Source organism: Perognathus longimembris, chromosome 12 (assembly GCF_023159225.1).
Source record: "Perognathus longimembris pacificus isolate PPM17 chromosome 12, ASM2315922v1, whole genome shotgun sequence".
Classification (NCBI taxonomy): Eukaryota; Metazoa; Chordata; class Mammalia; order Rodentia; family Heteromyidae; genus Perognathus; species Perognathus longimembris.
Genome location: NC_063172.1, coordinates 29,792,726 through 29,812,923, shown reverse-complemented (window position 1 = coordinate 29,812,923; position 20,198 = coordinate 29,792,726). Strand labels below are relative to the sequence as shown.

Genomic DNA, 20,198 nt, shown 5'->3' with positions numbered 1-20,198 from the left:
CCTGCTAGAAAGAACAGTGCTAGAGGAATTACAATACCCAACTTCAAGCTGTATTATAAAGCTATAGTAATAAAGATAGCTTGGTATTGGCACCGGAACAGGCCTGAAGACCAATGGAACAGAATTGAAGACCCAGAAATGAACCCACAGAACTATGCCTACTTAATCTTTGATAAAGGAGCTAAAACAATAGTTTGGAAGAAAGATAGCCTCTTTAACAAATGGTGCTGGCAAAACTGGCTCAACACATGCAACAAACTAAAACTAGATCCTTATATATCACCCTGCACCAAAATCAATTCCAAATGGATTAAAGACCTCAAAATCAAAACAGACACCCTGAAAACACTAAAGGAAGGAGTAGGAGAAACACTTGGGCTCCTTGGCGCAGGACGGAACTTCCTTAACAAAGACCCAGAAAGGCTACAAATCAAAGAAAGGTTGGACAAATGGGACTGCATCAAACTGCAGAGCTTCTGCACAGCAAAGGACGTAACTCGCAAGATAAACAGAAAGCCCACAGACTGGGAGAAGATCTTTACCGGCCATACAACAGACAAAGACCTCATATCTAAAATATATGCAGAACTAAAAAAATTACCTTCCTCCAAAACAAAACTGCAAAGAACCAATAGCCCCCTTATCAAGTGGGTTAAAGACTTACAAAGAGACTTCTCTGATGAGGAAATGAGAATGGCCAAGAGTCATATGAAAAAGTGCTCTACATCACTGGCCATAAAAGAAATGTAAGTCAAAACAACATTGAGATTCCATCTCACCCCAGTAAGAATGTCATATACCAAGAAAACTAACAATAACAATTGTTGGAGGGGATGTGGCCAAAAGGGAACCCTACTTCATTGTTGGTGGGAATGTAAACTGGTTCAGCCACTCTGGCAAGCAGTATGGAGATTCCTCAGAAGGCTAAATATAGAACTCCCCTATGACCCAGCAGCCCCACTTTTGGGTATCTATCCAAAAGACCACAAACAAAATCACAGTAATGCCACCAGCACAACAATGTTCATTGCAGCACAATTTGTCATAGCTAGAATCTGGAACCAACCCAGATGCCCCTCAGTAGATGAATGGATCAGGAAAATGTGGTACATATACACAATGGAATTTTATGCCTCTATCAGAAAGAAGGACATTGCCCCATTTGTAAGGAAATGGAAGGACCTGGAAAAAAAATGATACTAAGTGAAGTGAGCCAGACCCAAAGAAACATGGACTCTATGGTCTCCCTTATTGGAAAGAATTAGTACAGGTTTAGGCAAGTCATAGCAGAGGGTCACAAGAGCCCAATAGCTATACCCTTATGAACACATTAGATGATGCTAAGTGAAATGTACTCCATGTTATGGAAACGATTGTTATATCACAGTTGTAACTACTTTCAACGTCCCATGTGTATCTTCTATTATTGATGATGTTCTTGTATCACCTTCCTGTGGTTGTACCTACACTATCTCTGTAATCTTATCTGAGTATATTGGAAACCGTGTATACTGGTTTAGAACTAGGAAATTGAAAGGGAATACCAAACTTGAGAGACACGGGGTAAAAAAAGACAAACAACTACAAAAGCAATACTTGCAAAACTGTTTGGTGTAAGTGAACTGAACACCTCATGGGGGGGAAAGGGAAAGGGAGAGGAGAGAGGGGGGTTTGAGGGACAAGGTAACAAACAGTACAAGAAATGTATCCAATGCCTAACGTATGAAACTGTAACCACTCTGTACATCAGTTTGATAATAAAAATTTGAAAAAAAAATTTCCCTGCTAGAGCTAATGATTGCTACAAATTTTTTTTAAAAAGAGGAATCCTAAAACATACACATACTCATACTCAACTATAAGAGATTATCAAATCAGTTCTCATAGTAGTTGTACTATTTTAAATTCCTGAGTGAGATGTGTACCTTAGTTATTTATCTCTCCTTCTCTGAAACTCCATCAAACTAACAGTAAGAGAATTAAAAAAAAAAAAAGAATAGAATCCAACACAAAAAGAATCTAATACCTTTGTGAATATTTCTATTTAAAGAGTCACAATCAAGAGCAGGTAAAAAGAGAGGATCTGAAACAAGACTCCAATCTTAGAAACAGAGGGTAAAAGGGCAAGAATAAAGGAAAAGCATACATTATGGATTAATCTCCAAAACAAAGAAATGAGGTGCTCTAAAAGGATGAAAAAGTAGTCTTTACTTACTTTTAAAGGTAAATTCTTAACCCATTTACCCTGCCTTTCGCCTACCAGTGAAAAATCATTGTTCCAGTGCATTCAGTGAGAGAGCTGGGGAGCTTTCCTGTCTCAAGGCCAAGACCAAGATAAATAAAACAAATAATCCCAGAGGAAACAACAGATGCTTCACACAAGACAGAAATATAGTAGGTTAAAAAGAAAAGGAAAGGGTTCGGAATATGGCCTAGTGCCAAGAGTGCTTGCCTCCTACACATGAGGCTCTCGGTTCGATTCCCCAGCACCACATATATGGAAAACGGCCAGAAGGGGCGCTGTGGCTCAGGTGGCAGAGTGCTAGCCTTGAGCGGGAAGAAGCCAGGGATGGTGCTCAGGCCCTGAGTCCAAGGCCCAGGACTGGCCAAAAAAAGAAAAGGAAAAAAAAAAAAACACTATTATCCTCATAGCAATTTTAAAAGCTTTAATTAATATCCTTATGTCAGCATTACTATGGTATGGAAAAAATGGTTAATTAAAACATAGAGTTGTGAATTAGCTATGGAAATAAAGGCTCAGTTAGAAGAGTCAGAAAATAAAGTAGTATAAACCAACTACACTACCCTCAAAAAAGGCAAAATGACAAAAAAGAGGATAAAATATTATATGTAGACATAAATCAGATTGAAACATCAATGAAGAAAACAAAAAGGCAAATTATAAAAGAAAATTTCCAAGGCTGAAGACCAGTGTTCATATGCAAAGGAATTACTGAATGCTGAGCATAACTAATAATGGGATAGGCAAAATCTGTCAAATATCAGAAATATAGGAGAAAAAAATGCAAAATTTTTCAGATGTGGGAGAAAAACCTTTGAATGAGTATGACTCTGACAGGCATTATCTATCACATTTAGCAACAATAGATGGCAGAAAATAATAGAGCTAAGTCTCAAGGTTCTGATAGAAAATTATTTTCTATTTAAAATCCTGCAGAAACAAATTAGTTTTTAGGACTCAAATCATTGACCACTTCTTTCTTCTTATACTAAAAGAAGAGAATTTAGCTAAAATGTAAAGGTGAAAAACAAAGAATGAAAACAGGAAATTCATAAGAAAATGATGGCACTAACCCAGGAATCCAGTGAAAAGAAATTCCAAGGATGCAGGTGTACAGCAGACCTAGAAAGCAATGAGTTTACATTAGAACAAGAAATTAGGAGGCTCCAAAGAATGACTTCTTGAAGAATTACCAAATATATTTCAAGGAGAGATAAAATAAAGAACCAAAAAGACATTAGCAAAATCATAAAGATGTCATAAGCTTCCCTTTTCAACATCAAAAGGTAGGAAAAAAAGTAGAGAAAAGAAAAACTTAAATAAAAAGTGCACAATCCTCACATAGATCCAACAACCTAAAACAAGGCAAAGATTCTAAGCAACAGATTAAGTACTAAGTACTAGCAAAGGAAGTCAATTGAATCAGATGCTGAGAACATTCTCTTTCTGGAGCCTAAATGGATGAAAGTAGGCCTTTAGAAATGGAAATCAAGGACGTGGCACTGTGGCTCAAAGTGGTAGAGTGCTAGTAGCCTTGAGCAAAAAAACTCAGGGACAGTGCCCTGAGTTCAAATCCCACAACTGACAAAAAAAAAAGCAAAGACAGAAAAAGAAATGGAAATCAGATAATAGGATACACTCTTGCCTTCTCTCATCTGTTATTCATTCAATCCTTCAACAAATAATTACTGAGCATCCTATACTAAGCATTACTTAGAAAGTAGAGATAAAACTGAACAAAATAAACTAAAAGCTGTGCCCTTCTAGGTGCTAAAATCCTAGCTAGAAGACAGCGGTTTGAAGCCAGCTCAGGCAAGAAAGTTCATGATGCTCTTATCTCCAGTTAACCACCAAAAAGCCAGAAGTGGAGCTGTGGTTCACATGATAGAGACCTAGCACTAGCTCTAGGATTGGCGAGCACACACAAACACACACGCATTCACGCACGCACGCGCGCGCGCACACACACACACAGAAAAAAAAACTGTTCCCTTTTGAAGCTTGTATTTAGGACACGTATTCTCAAAAATCTGCAAAGCAATTCTTTCCCTGAAGTGTGCTGAGCCTATTGCCTTTTTTTATGTTCCAAAATAACTTTAACTTTACAGGACTGAATTTAGTTTTCTACGTATTATCACATGTGTATATAAGCAATATACAAAAAGTATTTTTTTACCTTTAGCAAAGCATACTCTGCCTACCTTGAATCTTTCCATCTGAACTTTTCACTCAACTGACATATAAAGTTGTCAAGTAAAATGTAAAAGACTATATAAATGTTACATTAATGCAAGAGAAGACAGAAGTTCTCAGTTACATTTTTTTCTCAGACTGTCCATCTTCTTGTAGAAGAATCAAACTAAAATCTATAGTGCTGAAAGTTCATGCTCTTTCTACTATACTATGTTGAATTAAGCCAAGTAGCCACACCAAAAAAAAAAAAAATGAGTCTAAATGGGAGAGAATAACCTTAGGCAATTTCTTAGTATGTTTCCAAGTATACATCTAAGACACTGATTCTATTTCTTCCATATGTCAAGGCATAGCTGTACAATTATATGAAGATCATTTTGAAAGCCTCTAATCAAAAATCTAACCTATCTTTAAAAAGCTTCAGTTTCACAGTTGTACTTTTCTACTAGGCAGTATATAATAGTTAGATGCATACATGTTGAAAAATTTAAAATGACATTTAAAGTAATTTTTTTAACTCTTCACAAAGGAAATTTTAAATATTATTCCTATAGATCCACTGAATATTTTAATCCTTGAAAGGTAAAAACATTTTGACACAGAAATGGAGGGGATAAAGGGTGAACAAATGCAGCAGTGGTACTCACTAGACAATATGATATAATGAACTATACAACTTGTGGGTGGAGATGGGAGGGAAAAAGGAGAGAGCAAGGGAAAGAGAGACATTGTCCAAAAAGAAATGTACTTGTTACCTGACTTATATAACTGTAACTCCTGTGTATATCACCTTTATAACAATAATTTAAAAAGTAAAAAAAAAAACAAAAAACTTTGAGGCTCAAAAAAAAAAAAAACCCAAACAAACAATACACTAACTTTGCACTAGATCAGCTTTCTTTTTTCCCTAAGACAAGGAGGCCAAAAGAGGCCTATGGGTAAAATTATGAAGGGATTTTTTTTTTTTTTTTTTTTTTTTTGCCAGTCCTGGGCCTTGGACTCAGGGCCTGAGCCCAGTCCCTGGCTTCTTTTTTGCTCAAGGCTCTGCCACTTGAGCCACAGTGCCACTTCTGGCCGTTTTCTACATATGTGGTGCTGGAGAATCGAACCCGGGGCTTCATGTATACAAGTCAAGCACTCTTGCCACTAGGCCATATTCACAGCCTTATCTTTAAAAAAAAAAAAAATCCCTTCATTGCTGGGAAACAACCGAGGAATTGACCTTGCCTGAATTCAAGAAATATTTATCAAAGGTTTACTAGGTTTCAATTGCTATTCTAAAGACAAAATACATGTCAAATTCTGAGGCTCCTTCTTTAACTTCTATGCTGACAATCAGATCGTTCATTTTGATATGTAAAGGTTCTGAAAACTATTAGCAAACTTCCAATCAAGTACTAGACTTCCCAAAAAGACAAAGAACAACAAAAGATAGAAAATAGCACCCATAATAAAAATGTAATAACCAACACACATATGCTCAGCCTGCCTAGTGATGAATAAAGCAAAATAGTAACAGTAAAAGTATACTCCCAGTTAGCATATTTTGTATTCTTCACATGAGAACAAATATGCAACAAAGACCAACCCAATTAATCAATGAACTAGTGTATAGACAACAAACTACATAGGAAAACAAGGAAAATTTCAACTATGATATAAATTTTTGTTTGGTTAGATTTCTTTGATGGGGAGAACAGGACTAATACATAAAAGAGACAATGACCCATATCCTTATATTGTTAATCTCAACAATAATAACAGTCTCTATAGATAATAAATAAATGACAATATATATCCCTCAGGCTGGAAAAGAAAGCCACAAATATTCTTGAGCTCTTAAAGGAGTTGTAATCAAGGCAAAACACACAAAAAATAAGCCCATAACTCCTGATCAACCTCTTTTGCTACTCTGGATCATTTTTATATGGAAACTAGATTTGTTCTGCTATGTCAGAACAAGGATAACTGCTTTGTGAGAACAAGTAAATGGTTTCAAATGTACACTTCTCAACACACTCAGTCGATTTTGTCTTCTAAGGAATATGAGTGGCTAAAAATCTTTCTGTTGGAATGCGTAAATGGAATTTCTGAGGAAAATATAAGAACCAGGGCTGCAGATATGGCTAAAGTGGTACAGCAAATACCAGGTCCTGAGTTCAAACCTCAGTATCTGTCTGTCTGTCTGTATATCTATCTATCTATCTGTCTATATCATCATCACAATTTCTAATTATTGTCAACAAGAAATAAGCCTCTTGGATCAAATATTCCCTATGCACTCAAAGTAGCATTTAAAATCTATGAAAACAGAGATACTTAAAAAAATTTCTACCTCATATATATTGACTTTATATTTTTACTTGATCATTCATTTTAAATACCAAATATGCTGAATTTAGCCCTGAAATAATTTAAAAACACTTCTCCTAACTGCAGTATAATTATTTTCAATTAAGTATTGTTCTGCCAAGCAAGTGTCCCTTGACTTGCATAAATGCTAGTTAAGCATAGAATTTCCAAAATATGCAATTAACATGTCACAGATCACTTCATCCATTCTGCCAAAACAGGAATTCTTTTGTCTCCCTTCATTTTAAAAGAGTTCTGTTTATTTTCTCTAACAGGATAAAAAAAGTTAGAAGAATAAACTTACAATGTATTTCCCCAATCAAACTTTTAGATGATTCTTGTTAACCACAAATTTACTCAAGTATAGTTAAATATTTTTTCTGAATGGATCTTACTGAAACATTAATGCAATAATCTCATATAATGAAATTATCATTCTACAGATTCACAAATTATTTCACTGAGTATTCTTAGCCCCTCATAGATAAAAATGTCCCTTTAGTCCTTAGAAAATGTACAATAAACTAGATATATTACTAGGGTAAACAATTTCGTTAATAGTTCTTTTAAAGATAAAAACATAATTACAAAAGCTTTAATTAATATATTTTACTAAACTCAATTCACAAGGATAAAAATGTATACAAAAAACCTAGCATTATCACTTTCACACATCTTCAGCTATTTACCAGTATTTAAAATGTAGAAAATTTAAGATAAGTAAGTACCTGGAATATTACGAGCTTTATGTAATAATTTATTGAACTCATATTGATAAAACTCACACACAATGATTCCAAATGAAAAAGAGGAGTGTCATGGTAGTACCATAGTGACTTACCAAAAGTTATCCTAAGACATATCATGATTCCAACTGCTGCAGAAAAATATGTGGCTGGTTCTCCCAACTTTCCTTCTAGATCCCATTATATAATGTGCTTAAATGCTTTTCTTTTTTCACACTAATATTTTCTTTGTAACAAAATACTACCTAGTTAGTCTAAAATAGGAATATTTAGAAATCAGATTAGTAAAACACTTTCAAAATACTTACTGTCTTGTTCCGCAATCTAATTATGTCTGAGACAGAGCCAGCTCCACAGTACTCCATAACAATCCAAAGGTCTGTGTTCTTAAAATAACTGCCATAGTACTTTACAACGTAAGGGCTAAAGAAAAACATCGACAATTGTTTAGTTAATTCCCAAGACATTTTTTCTTAATCTCTATACAAAATGTTTGCAACATTTCATAATGTTCCAATAAGTAAATTTAATGACTAAACATCCATTGCATATTGAAGTGTCTATATCTAGAGTTCACCAACTGTGTATAATTAGGCTTTATTTCATGGATGATATTTAACAGGATTACAAACCAAAGGAGGCCCAAATGTTTTAAGTGATTCCCAAGGAAAATAATACTTCATTCTGGCAAGGACTTACTTTTTAACATAAGAAACAAATGAAAATATTTTCCTTTAATTCAAACATTTTAAAAATGAATCAAAAGGATTCTGCTTTCAGTCAAATATTAATACTCAATGCAATATTTCAAAAATCTCAAGAATAGGGGTTTTAAAATATTTTCTTTCATTTTGGTCTCAGAAAATTCTGGCAAAAATAATTATATGTACATGTATATATATATGCATATAAGCATATATACATATAAGTGTGTATGTGTACACTATTATCAAAATAGTGTCTATGTATATATGTATGGTGTATACATACACATGTGTGTACACATTCACTACTATAGTATGTATGTATATGTGTAGACACACACACATACAAACACATATACACTATTATCTAAATTTGATGCAAGGTGCCAGTGGCTCACACCTTTAATCCTAGCTACTTAGGAGGATGAAATATAAAGATCAAAGTTTGAATCCTTGGCAAGAAAGCCTGTGAGTCTCTTAACTCCAATTAACTACCAAGACAGCCAGAAATGGAGCTTTGGCTCAAGTGGTAGAGCACTAGCCTTGAGTACAAAAGCTCCAGGACAACCAAGATCCTGAGTTCAAGTCTCAGACTAGCAGCTCCCCACCCACCAAAAAAACCTGACAACTGTATATGTATCAATGTCAAATAAAGGCACAGTAATCAATTAAGAAATAAACACTGGGAGGCACAGGAATTGAAGGACAAAGGGTGAACAAACAAAGCAATGGTACTCACTAGACACTATGCTGAAAATGAGCTATACACTTGTGAGTGGGATGAGAGGGGAAAACTTGAGAGAGAGGTAATAGGGTAATAGGTCCAAAACTAAATGCACTCTTTACTTGATTTAAGTAACTTACATAAACTCTATACATCACCTTTAAAATAGCAATTTAAAAGTTAAAGGGGGTGGGGGCGCTGAAGAGATAGACTATAGAGAGGCACCCATGGCTTATGCCTATAATCTTAGCTCCTCAGGACACTGAGATCTGAGGATTGCAGTTTGAAACCAGCTCAGGCAGGAAAATCCATTGAGACTTTATCTCCACTAAATTAGATAAAAGCCAGAAGTGGAGCTGTAGCTCAAGTAGTAGAGTGCTAGCCTTAAGCACAAACGCTCAGGAACAGCATGAAGGCCCAGATCTCAAGCGCCAGGACAGGCGAAAGAAAAGAAAGAAGGAAGATCAACAAAAATTTAAAATATTATAAAAGAATACATAACACATAGTCACCCCATCAAAAGAAATTAAGCACAAGAAAACTTCTCAAATGAGCCTTTACTTTAGTTAAGTCTTAAGGTCAGAGGGAGAGAAGGCTGCTTGGAGCTTCAAGACCTGAACTACAAAGATAGCTACAGGAATAGAAATCAATCTTGCCTAGTGCCTGTTTCTCATTATGTCTTGTACAAACTTGCTTCCCCAAGTCACAGTTTTCTCTCCCAATCAAATTGCCCTATATAGCTGACACAGTTAAATTAAAACAAATAAAACTAAGCTGAATATGTGCTCTCATTAAAAAAAAACAATGAAAACTTGACCATCTGTGTCCTTTACAAAAATTAAGCTAATTAACATTACATATAAGACCCTTCATCATACAAATCTAATTTCAGACCAATCTCTGCCATATACTCTCCATATTCTATATATCATTCCTCCCTTTCTTCACTAAACCAGTCTTTGCTCAGCCTTCAAGAGGACCTGTATTCTAATTCTCACAAACAAATTTGTCCTGAAAATAGGAATGCTTTGAGTATTTTCTTCACTCTATATTCCTTTATGCTACAATGTTACTTTCTCCGTTAGAAGCAAAGAGAAATAAATCCAAAAGACATACTACAAAGCTGTCTTCGCTTTCCTCAAAGGATTAGTCTCACTTTCAATAAAAAAACTAAAGAAATGACAAACAATACCTTTTATTATATATTATTAATAAAATTCACCCCAAATGAAGGAATATTAAATCTCTTCATACCTGTCACATTGCTGCATTATAGAAATTTCTTTGATTATTTCCTGAAGATCTGACTCAACAGGTACTTGTTTAATTGCAACAACTTGGCCAGATTCTTTATGGATTGCTTTAAATACACTTCCGTAAGACCTAAAAACAAACAAACAGAAAAAGATGTTATGTTTTCTTATCTAATGTCATAACTATTAGACAAAGGGTTCTATAACATTTTATGCACTGTTTTCTAGTTTAAACCACTATTTAAATCACAAAATAAAAGCAAACAAATAAAAGTAAATGAATTAGTTTTAGAACTTCGATTACAAATAAAGTCATCAAAAGTTAACATATAACAAGTTGAGTTTTCTTAGGAATGAACGAGACTTACGGTTTGTCAACTCAAATGCAGCATTAAGAAGATATAAATAGAAATTAGCAGTATGAAAGATAGAATAAAAGGAGCCAAAATCTCAAATTAGTAGAAAAGGCTAATTAATCTCAAGCTAATAATTTCCAGAACATCAGACTCCCACTTCTGTACTTAAAAACAACACCCTCCGCTGGGGACCATTTAACACCAAAGTTAAGAGTGTAAGGAAATCTCTGGCCAAACAGTTTTTCTGGAGTGACAAGTCCAAGGTCTCCTCAAATGCTCCTTTCACTACTGTCTCAAGAGAAAGACCACACACTTACAGGTAAGTAAAAGAAAGAGGAAAATTTCAAGGTTAATTGACATCTGCTACTCCTTTTCCTAAGTAAAATGGGCTCAAGGAACTAAATAGTGGTCCAATGTCACTTGCCTAACAAAGTCAAAATCATTCAAGCTTACTAATGCAAACACCACACAAGATAAACTTCCTGAAACCTATTTAGCAACACATACACACACACACACACACACACACACACACACACACACACACACATACACACACAAATATAGTCCATTCCTTTGGAAAATAATATTACCACAGCTAGAATCATCTGATCTTTAGAACTTCAGATTAATGGGCCAAATTCAACTAGTACTAGTATTCAATTCTAGCAAACATATTCCAGTTGAAAAATTAATTTACATGGTCTGATATTATATAAATACTAATTTAATATTTTTTGTACTTACCCTTCTCCAAGCTTCTCTAATACATCAAAAACTTCTTCAGGCTGCTTAGTTAAACTGTCTTCACTCAGCTTTTTTAGTTTGCTGATAAGAAAAAGAAGAAAAATGTTTTTCTTTAAGGACTTTTATTTTTTATCTATTTCTAGAAGGCAATATAATCAAATGGCTCAAAAATAACCAAAGGCTAATGGCTCATTTCTGTACTCCTAAATACCCAGGAGATGAAAATTCATAAGCTCAAAGTTTGAACCCATGATAGGCAGTAGAGAAACTACATCTCCAAAAATAACCAATAAAAAGTCAAGCTGGAGGCATAGATCAAATAAGTGATATAGTGTCAGGTGAGCAAGCCAAGTTGAGTTCAAACCCTAGTGTGGTGGAAGAGAGAGATCAAACAATATAAAAAAAGTATAAAATGAATAGTCTATACCCAAGCCTTGATCATCATGTTTAAAAAAAACACAAAAAAATGAGTATAGTCCCAATTTCTTCCTGAGAGTGAAAGCACCAGTTCATACATACATATAAATAGATATCCATAGGTAGATTAGATACATCATACATACATGCATACATGAATGCATGCCTACATACATACATACAAATATACATAGGCTGACCAACAATGCTCTTTTGGAAATGAAGAAAAAATAAAGACATTCCTCCAACAAAGCTGAAAGAATTTATCACAAAGAAATAGCAAAGAGGGTCCTTTAAAATAAAAAAGATGCTAATAAGTGAATATCTAAGATATTAAACTCACTGATAACAACTATATAAATTTATGATGCTCTAATATAGTAAATATACTAAAAATCTGTGACTATGCTTTTATATCTTTAGTATAAGGAATAAAAAAATTATAACAATTGTTATACTATAGATAGATAAGAGATGTAAATTGCAATATCAAAACATCAAAAACTGGCTAGGAATACAATGAAAGAGGTTTATTACTAGTTTTCTTTTTCTTTTTCTTCCTATCTTTACAATCATTAAGTCTCTATCATCAAAATTACTATCATATCAAATTAGCATTCTATAATGTAAACTTCAATGATAACAAAACACAAGTAAGATACACAGCAAGTAATCAAGAAACATACTAGTAGAGAGGAAAACATGTAACCAAGAAACACTGTAAGAAAGGGGGAGGGGGATCTAGAAAATAAGTAATAAAATGGCAATAAAGACCTCACCTGTTGATATCCTAAATATAAATGCATTAAATTCTCCAAGCCCTGACAATCAACGACTGCTAAACCAAACTGTTGTACCCAGTGAAGCTATCATTTACATTTGATGGTAAGACCAAAACCTTTTATACAAAAATTAATGAAATTAATGAACACTAAACCAGCACTACAAAGAATGATAAATGGAAATACAAAATCTGAAGAAATAAATCAAAATCAAGTAAACCCATTTGACAAAAATCAATAGAAGATGAATATGCAAAGTATTGGAAGAGGAAAGAAGCAAAGTACAGGAAATCAACAAATTGGCAGGAAACATGACACCTGTCTCTATAATAACTAAATACTAACAGACTCAATTCCCCAATCAAAAGAAAAAGAACAGCAGATTGGATCAAAAAACAAGATCCATCCATTTGTTGTCTCCAAGAGACACACAAAGATTAAAAACAAACTCCAGGTGAAGGGATGGAAAAAGATCTTCCATGCAAATGCACTCTGCAAGAAGGCAAGAGTAGACACTGATATCTCACAAAATTGACTTTTCATTAAAATCAGTTCAAAGAGACAAGGAAGGTCATTACATAGTAACAAAAGGATCCATGACGAGGATATCACAGTGGTCACTATCTATGCAACAAAAAATGGAGCACCTAAACATATTAGACAAATGCTTTTGAACTTACAGAACAGGATAGACCCAAATACAATAATAGTGGGAACTTTTAATACCCCACTCTCACCAGGTCAGGTCAACCAAACACAACATAAGCAAAGAAGCCTCTGGACTAAATGGCACCTTAACCCAAATGGACTTAACAGACATCTACAGAATATTTCACCCAACAAGGACCTGACTCACATTCTTCCCAGCAGCCCATGGAATATTCTCTAAAATATACCCTATCATAGGACACACAGAGAATCTAAGCAAATGCAAGAGGATTAAGAAAACTCCTTCCATCCAATGTGACAGTGGAATCAAACTAGTTCTCTACAAAAAAAATATTGCAGAAATCACTCAAATACATGGAGGCTGAATAACACAGTAGTGCAATAACACCTGGATCACAGAATAAATTAAGGAAGAAATTAGAAAGTTCTTAAAATTCAATAAAAATGAAAACACATTACATCCTCTGTGATACAGCAAAAGAAGTGCTGAGGGGAAAGTTATAGCTCTAAGCACAAAATAAAGAAGACAGAAAACACTTAAGTAAATAATGCCAAGATACAATCAAAACTGCTACAAAAACATGAAAAAAATAAGTCTAAAACTATTAGACAGAGATAGCAAAGATTGAATCAGAAATCAATTAAATAGAAATTATACGTTAAAAAAAAACCTGCATTAGATCAATGAAACAAAAAGCTGTTTTTTAAAATAAAAAAAAAGTTAATAAAATTCACAGACCACTTGAAAGACTAATGAAAAAAGAAGAAAGGAAATTCAGTAAGATTAGATATGCCACAGGATACATTACAAAACACCCAGGAAATCCAAATGATTATAAAGGACTACTTTCAATGCCTATATCCACTAAAGAAGGAAAACCTAGAAGAAATGGACAATTTTTCAATAAAATAATGTCATTTGCTAGAAAATGGATGGAACTAGCACAATCATATTAAGTGAGGTAAGCCAAGATCAGAAAGACAAACTACGGTTCTCCCTGATACGCAGAAGTTAGATCTAAAACACATTGGGATATGATAAATTGAACAGGATTCTAGATACTCACACACAGTGAGACCAAGAAAGAATTAAGACCAAAGACAGAATCACAAAGGTGCAATACCCAAGTGGCTCTTCATATGTATATAAAATAATATACATACTTAAGCCAACTCCAAAGATATGAAAACAAAGGACTTGTTTAGTTTGGGTTTTTTTTCTTTTTCTGATGACTGTATTCTTTACTTTATATATGGTGTACTCATGTGCACATCTGTGGGAGGGAAGGAGAGAGCACAGAATCTGAGGGAAAAGTGGTAAAAAAAAGTGCAGCAATTGTTGGGGATTCATCTCCGCCTTAAGGGGGGAAGGGTGAGGAGAGCGCTCCCGAGATGCTGCCCTTCCCCCAGCCCTGGGGCAGTGTAGAAGTGGGCCACACCTATCTCCTTCTGGGTGCGGAACCAGAAGGGGTAGCTTTGAGACCATCCCCCACCTTGCGCCAGTGAGCATGTGTGCTCCCCATTTCGCGCGCTTTGCCCAGAGGGCGGTACTATGGGAAGTGACGTTAGCCCATGAGGGAGGTCCTTGGGAGCTGCTCTTGGATGGACAAGCTCGCCAGCCTATCGCCAGCTCATGCTCAATCCTCGTCATCACTACTATATTACTGTGAGTCCCTCCCGATTAAATTGGGTTGCTCTCCGTCTCCGAGATCCGTCTGCGCCTGGCTTCCTTGGTGGGTGAGGGAGGAAAAGGGGATCTCATTCGGCCACGTGCACCTTAGGCTAGCCCGTGTCCCTCGCTCCACCTTGGCCACCTGCTGGTCAGGTGCCCAGGGGAGAGGGTGAAAAGGGGAGCACTGATAAGGGAGTAAGCTTAGCATCCCCGCACCAGGGGAGGTAAATCTAGCCTGGCAAGCAATAGAGTGCACTGGACATTGATAGTGAACAGTGCTGGGTCTGGGAATATGGCCTAGTGGTAAAGTGCTCACCTCGTATAAAGTGAACAGTGAAATTTGTGGGTGGAAATGAGAGGGAGGGAATGGGAGAGAATGAAAGAACAGATGACATTGTGCACAAGGAAATGTACTTATTACCTGATGTATGTAAATGTAAACCCATGTAATCACCTCTAAAATAATAATAAAGTAAAATTTTTAAAAATGTATTAAAAAAACTGGCAACTAGGGGCTGGGGATATAGCCTAGTGGCAAGAGTGCCTGCCTCGGATACACGAGGCCCTAGGTTCGATTCCCCAGCACCACATATACAGAAAACGGCCAGAAGCGGCGCTGTGGCTCAAGTGGCAGAGTGCTAGCCTTGAGTGGGAAGAAGCCAGGGACAGTGCTCAGGCCCTGAGTCCAAGGCCCAGGACTGGCCAAAAAAAAAAAAAAAAAAACTGGCAACTGTGCCTCAGAAATCAAAAGTATTTCACATTCATGGCTAAGCAAGTGAATACAATTCAAAATGAACATGCACATGCCTTAATGAGAGGCAGCATTATCATATTAACAAATCTCTTCAAAACTAAGCCAAAAAGTGGGGGCTGAAAAGTTTACTTCAAATCAGGTTTATAATTTGACTCCTTTAAATGAACAAGTCATAGGTTACTCAACTGAATCCAGTAAACACAATGAGTAATACTAGTCTTCACATTATTTTCTCAACATCTAGAATAACTGGTGTTACTTATTTAACTTAGGCAAAAATTGCATCTCTTGGGTATTTGTCAAGTGAAAACACATGATTTATTTTGGTAACCAATTCATGTTTTAGTCATTTTGTCTTAATTTCCTCTTTCTCTTTCTGGTGTTTTAAATAAAAACTAATCTTTTGCATTGTGGCTTAATTTTAAATAATTTTATATTGTCTGCTTTAAAACCGTATTTAGAGCTTTAAAAAAAAATCTCATATGCCAGGTGCCAGTGGCTCATGCTTATGGTCCTATATACTCAGGAGGCTGAGATCTGATGATCATAGCTTGAAGCCAACTCAGGCAAGAAAACTGTGAGACTCTTGTCTCCAATTAACCATCAAAAAGCCAAAAGTACAGCTTGTTAGGTGTGCCCAGGAAAAACGGCCCCTTCCCCATTTTTCTTCCTGGGTGTACATTTAGCTCCTTCCCTAGGACCCTCTGCCCCCACCCCCCCAGCACTCATAACCCAGGTAACTGGTGCACCTGGGGGGAGTTACCACCCCCTTTCTCTGAGGTCATATCCTGGACCACCCTGGTCTTTCCTTCTTTGAACCATGGGAGGTTCCCAGACTCTGAGGTCATATCACATGTGCCATGGCTACTCCTCCCTGCCCTCTCCCTTCATTACCCCAATCCTGCCAAACATGGCCCTTTCCCTTCCCTTCTCCATGCACCTTCCACCATGTGTGGCCAGCAGTATGCTCTCCCCCCAATAAACTCTTGTCTGCCTGAACCTTGTGGCAGTTTCCTTTTGGCTTAACACATAATGGAGCTGAAAACCCAGGAAGGGACAGAGTCAGGAGTCACTGGATTCCCCTCCTCTTCCTTTTCCAAAGGCCAATCTGCTATCTGCCTCCTTGACTGCCCCTTCTCAGACCAAACTGCTGAAAGCTGAGGAACCCAACCTCTGACTTCTCGCCTTTACTACTGTTGGCCACACATCCACCACACCGTCTCCTCTCTACATCTAGTGACTGTGACTTCCCTCCTCTCTATATCTGGTGAGTGACTATGACTCCTCCCCTCTCCCCCCTCCCCAAATATGGTGAGTGCTATTCTATGAGCCCTCTGACTTGCTCGGTCTCTCTAGATGTGGCACACACCAGAGAGCCTCTACACCTCCTTGGTCAGTCACTTCCTGTTTCAGGGATGCCTGAATCAGGAATCTGACCCTCACTCTAAAAGACTCACGTGGACAGGGAGGCCCTTCATTTGTAACTTTTTAATATTCACCAGACTCTATCCTTCTACATTCTACAACTCCTCCCATTCTACATCCTTACCATACTCCACCTCCACATTTCTTCCAAGCCAGGACACTCCTTTGGGTGTCTCCTATGCTCTCTAGATGTCCTTTCCACTAGAGGACTAAGAACACTTTACACATTCTGCTAACACAATGGACAGAAGTTCTAGTTCTGTATGTTCAGCCTCTTACTCATCTATCCCTCTGTCAGTCTCATGTCTCATAAGCTTCCCAAGCCACCTCCTCCAGAAACTTTCCTGGTCTGGCAGGATTGCAATCCTCTTTCCCCCACCTCTGCTTCTCTGTGTCTGTGTCTGTGTCTGTGTGTGTGTGTCTGTCTGTCTGTCTGTCTCTCTCTCTCTCTGTTTCTCTGCCTCTCTGCTTGTGCCCTTGGCAGTGGGTTAAAGGATAGCTATCCCGGATTAAATTCTCTTAGCTAAAACTGTCTTTCTCTGTCTCTCCTCAAGAGCACTCTCACTGTTACTGCGTGTCCTGCCTTTCTGCTTGTCTGTCTGTCTGCTGCTTGGGTGTTTGCTTGTCTGCTTACTTAATAAAGCTCCAATAAGTTTTCTTACCACCTTGACCTGTTTTGGTGTTTGTTTTTTTTCCATCTTGGCCATGTGGTAGGTTTCCAGGCAAACTCCACACTTCTAGCAAGCGTTCAAAGGTCAATTTGTATGCTAACCCAGGAATTCAACATCTTGGCCAAGTAGTGGGGTTTTCAAGGGACCCTCAGGTCAACTGGTATGCTAATGTATCTCTTTGCCAAAATTGTTTTAAATGTTTTCTGGCAACTGGCTCCACAGGCCAAAGGAAAAAAATAAAAATGGGCAGATTTAACAGATAGAGCTTATGAGTAAAGTTAGTAAAGCTGGTATGTAATTAAATTAGCTATGATTTAAATAAGGTCAAGATTAATACACTGATGTAAAATCAGCATCTCATTCTTTATGTCCATCCATGGCAGTAATTACTTGTGCATTAATAAGTTCTTCCAGTTTGTTTGTTTGTTTGTTTTTGCCAGGCCTGGGGCCTGGGACTCAGGGCCTGAGCAGTGACTGTCCCTGGCTTCTTTTGCTCACTTGAGCCACAATGCCACTTCTGGCTTTTTCTGTGTATGTGGTGCTGAGGAATCAAACCCAGGGCTTCATGCATGCTAGACAAGCACTCTACCAATAAGCCACATTCCAAGCCCTGTTTTTCCAGTTTTTAATGTCTTTCCCAAGTATGTGAGCCACTTTGGATGAGAGCTAACAATGGTTTAATCTTAAGTAGTATCTTAAAGTACTATATTCAGTTAAGCAGTTGCTATTTTAAACCTCTCATCTTGTCTACTGAGTTTTGGCATTACAGATTTTTATACTCTGCAGCTTTGAGTCACACCCACAGAGGACTAACTCTGGCAAGTATTTGTTGGTCAATTCTTAACATGTTATAGGTGTTACTTCAATTAGGGAGAAAAGAGTCTGTAGCAAAAGCTCACTTATCTGAGGATTAAAGTTTGAAGCAGACTGGGCAGAAAAATCCCTCTGAGACTCTTATCTCCAATAAACTACTCAAAAAAGCCAGAAGTAGAGCAGTGGTTCAACTGGCAGAATGTTAGCCTGAGCGAAAGAGCTCAGGGACAGCACCCAGCCAATAAGCAAAAAAAAAAAAAAAAAGAAAAAGAAAAACCTGGGATAAGCCATCCCAGCAACAAGCACCTAGACCCCCAGGACAAAGCCATTCCTGGTAACAAAAAAATCATGGAGGTATAGTGTCACATCCTAAATGAAGTCACTCTGTGCCTGCCCTTGCAAAACTAACCAGAGCCAGGAGATCAAAAGAAAATAGTTAATGAGTAGGCCTATTTAATGTCCATACCTGTCTTCTAACTGGACAGGAACTTAAAGTGAGTCTTAGACTCAGGATAGTTAGCCTTGGCAACTTCCTGGGTCTCCCCTCCATACTCTATAATCCTGACACCTACCAACGCCTCCCATTGGGCCCTTAACCACTCCAATCCCTAGCTTCTGACTGCTTTTTTTTTTTTTTTTTTTTTTTTTGGTTGATCATGGGGCTTGAACTATGGGCCTGGGCACTGTTAGTGAGCTATTCAGCTCATGTAGTACTCTACCACTTGAGCCACAGCACCATTTCCAATTTTCTGGTTATTAATTGGAGATAAGAGTCCCATGCACCTTCCTGCCCAGGCTGGCTTTCAACTGCAATCCTCAGATCTCAGCCTCCTGAGTAGCTAGGGTAACAGGCATGAGCCACCAGAGCCCAGCTTGACTGCTGCTTATTCTTAACCAGTCTAACATGCTCTCCCTTACCTAGCTAGTCACCAGATGTCAGAAGTAGCTAGGGACATTTTCCACCAACTCCAGGACTGCCTAGAACACAGGAGATAGGAAATAGCCAAACTAGCCAAATCATCCAATTTTTAATTTTCTGCCCTTTAATTTGAACCCTTCCTTCTGCTGTTTGTGTGCCCTCTAATATTTTTTCTTATTGTTCAACCTCTGACCTGTAAAATTTCTTTCTGATTTCATCCAAAGACACATACATATGTTCGCCACCTTGCTGCCTTCTCCCAGCCAGACAACAACTCCATCCCGAATGTAGATACTACTTGCCAGCAAGAAGTAGCCAAAGAAAATCAGCATCCCCTTTATAACTATCAGAGGCTGGAATGTTAAGTGTGCCCAGAGTAAAATGGCCTCTTCCCTGTTGTTCTTCCTGGGTGCACACATGGATCCTTCCCTAGAAGCCCCTGCCCAGCATACATAATCCAGGTAACTGGTGCACCTGGGGGGAGTTACCACCCATTTTTCTTAGGTCATATCCTAGATCACGACTCTTTCTGACCATGGGAGGTTGCCAGACTCTAAGGTCATGTCCACATCTTCTGTGGCCACTCCTCCCCACCTTCTCCCTATGTTAACCCCAATCCTGCCAGAAATCACCCCTTCCCTCCCTTCTCCATGCACCTTCCACCATGTGTGGGCCGGCAATATGCTCCCCCTTCAATAAACTCTTGTTTGCCTGAACCATGTAATGGTTTCCTTCCAGCTAAACCTTACATAGCTGTGG

The 20,198-nt window shown here is 37.4% G+C and overlaps 1 protein-coding gene across 1 annotated transcript in view; it reads right to left on the bottom strand.

Annotated features, from left to right (window-relative positions):
* The window catches only part of Stk3 (serine/threonine kinase 3), a 214,945-nt gene that overhangs the window by 182,215 nt on the left and 12,532 nt on the right, over positions 1-20,198 (bottom strand). Inside the window, exons 2-4 of the mRNA XM_048359095.1 lie at positions 11,318-11,398; positions 10,216-10,344; positions 7,842-7,956 (exon numbers count right to left, since the gene is read on the bottom strand). Coding sequence (XP_048215052.1) covers positions 7,842-7,956; positions 10,216-10,344; positions 11,318-11,398 — 325 coding nt within the window. The remainder of the gene's footprint in view (positions 1-7,841; positions 7,957-10,215; positions 10,345-11,317; positions 11,399-20,198) is intronic.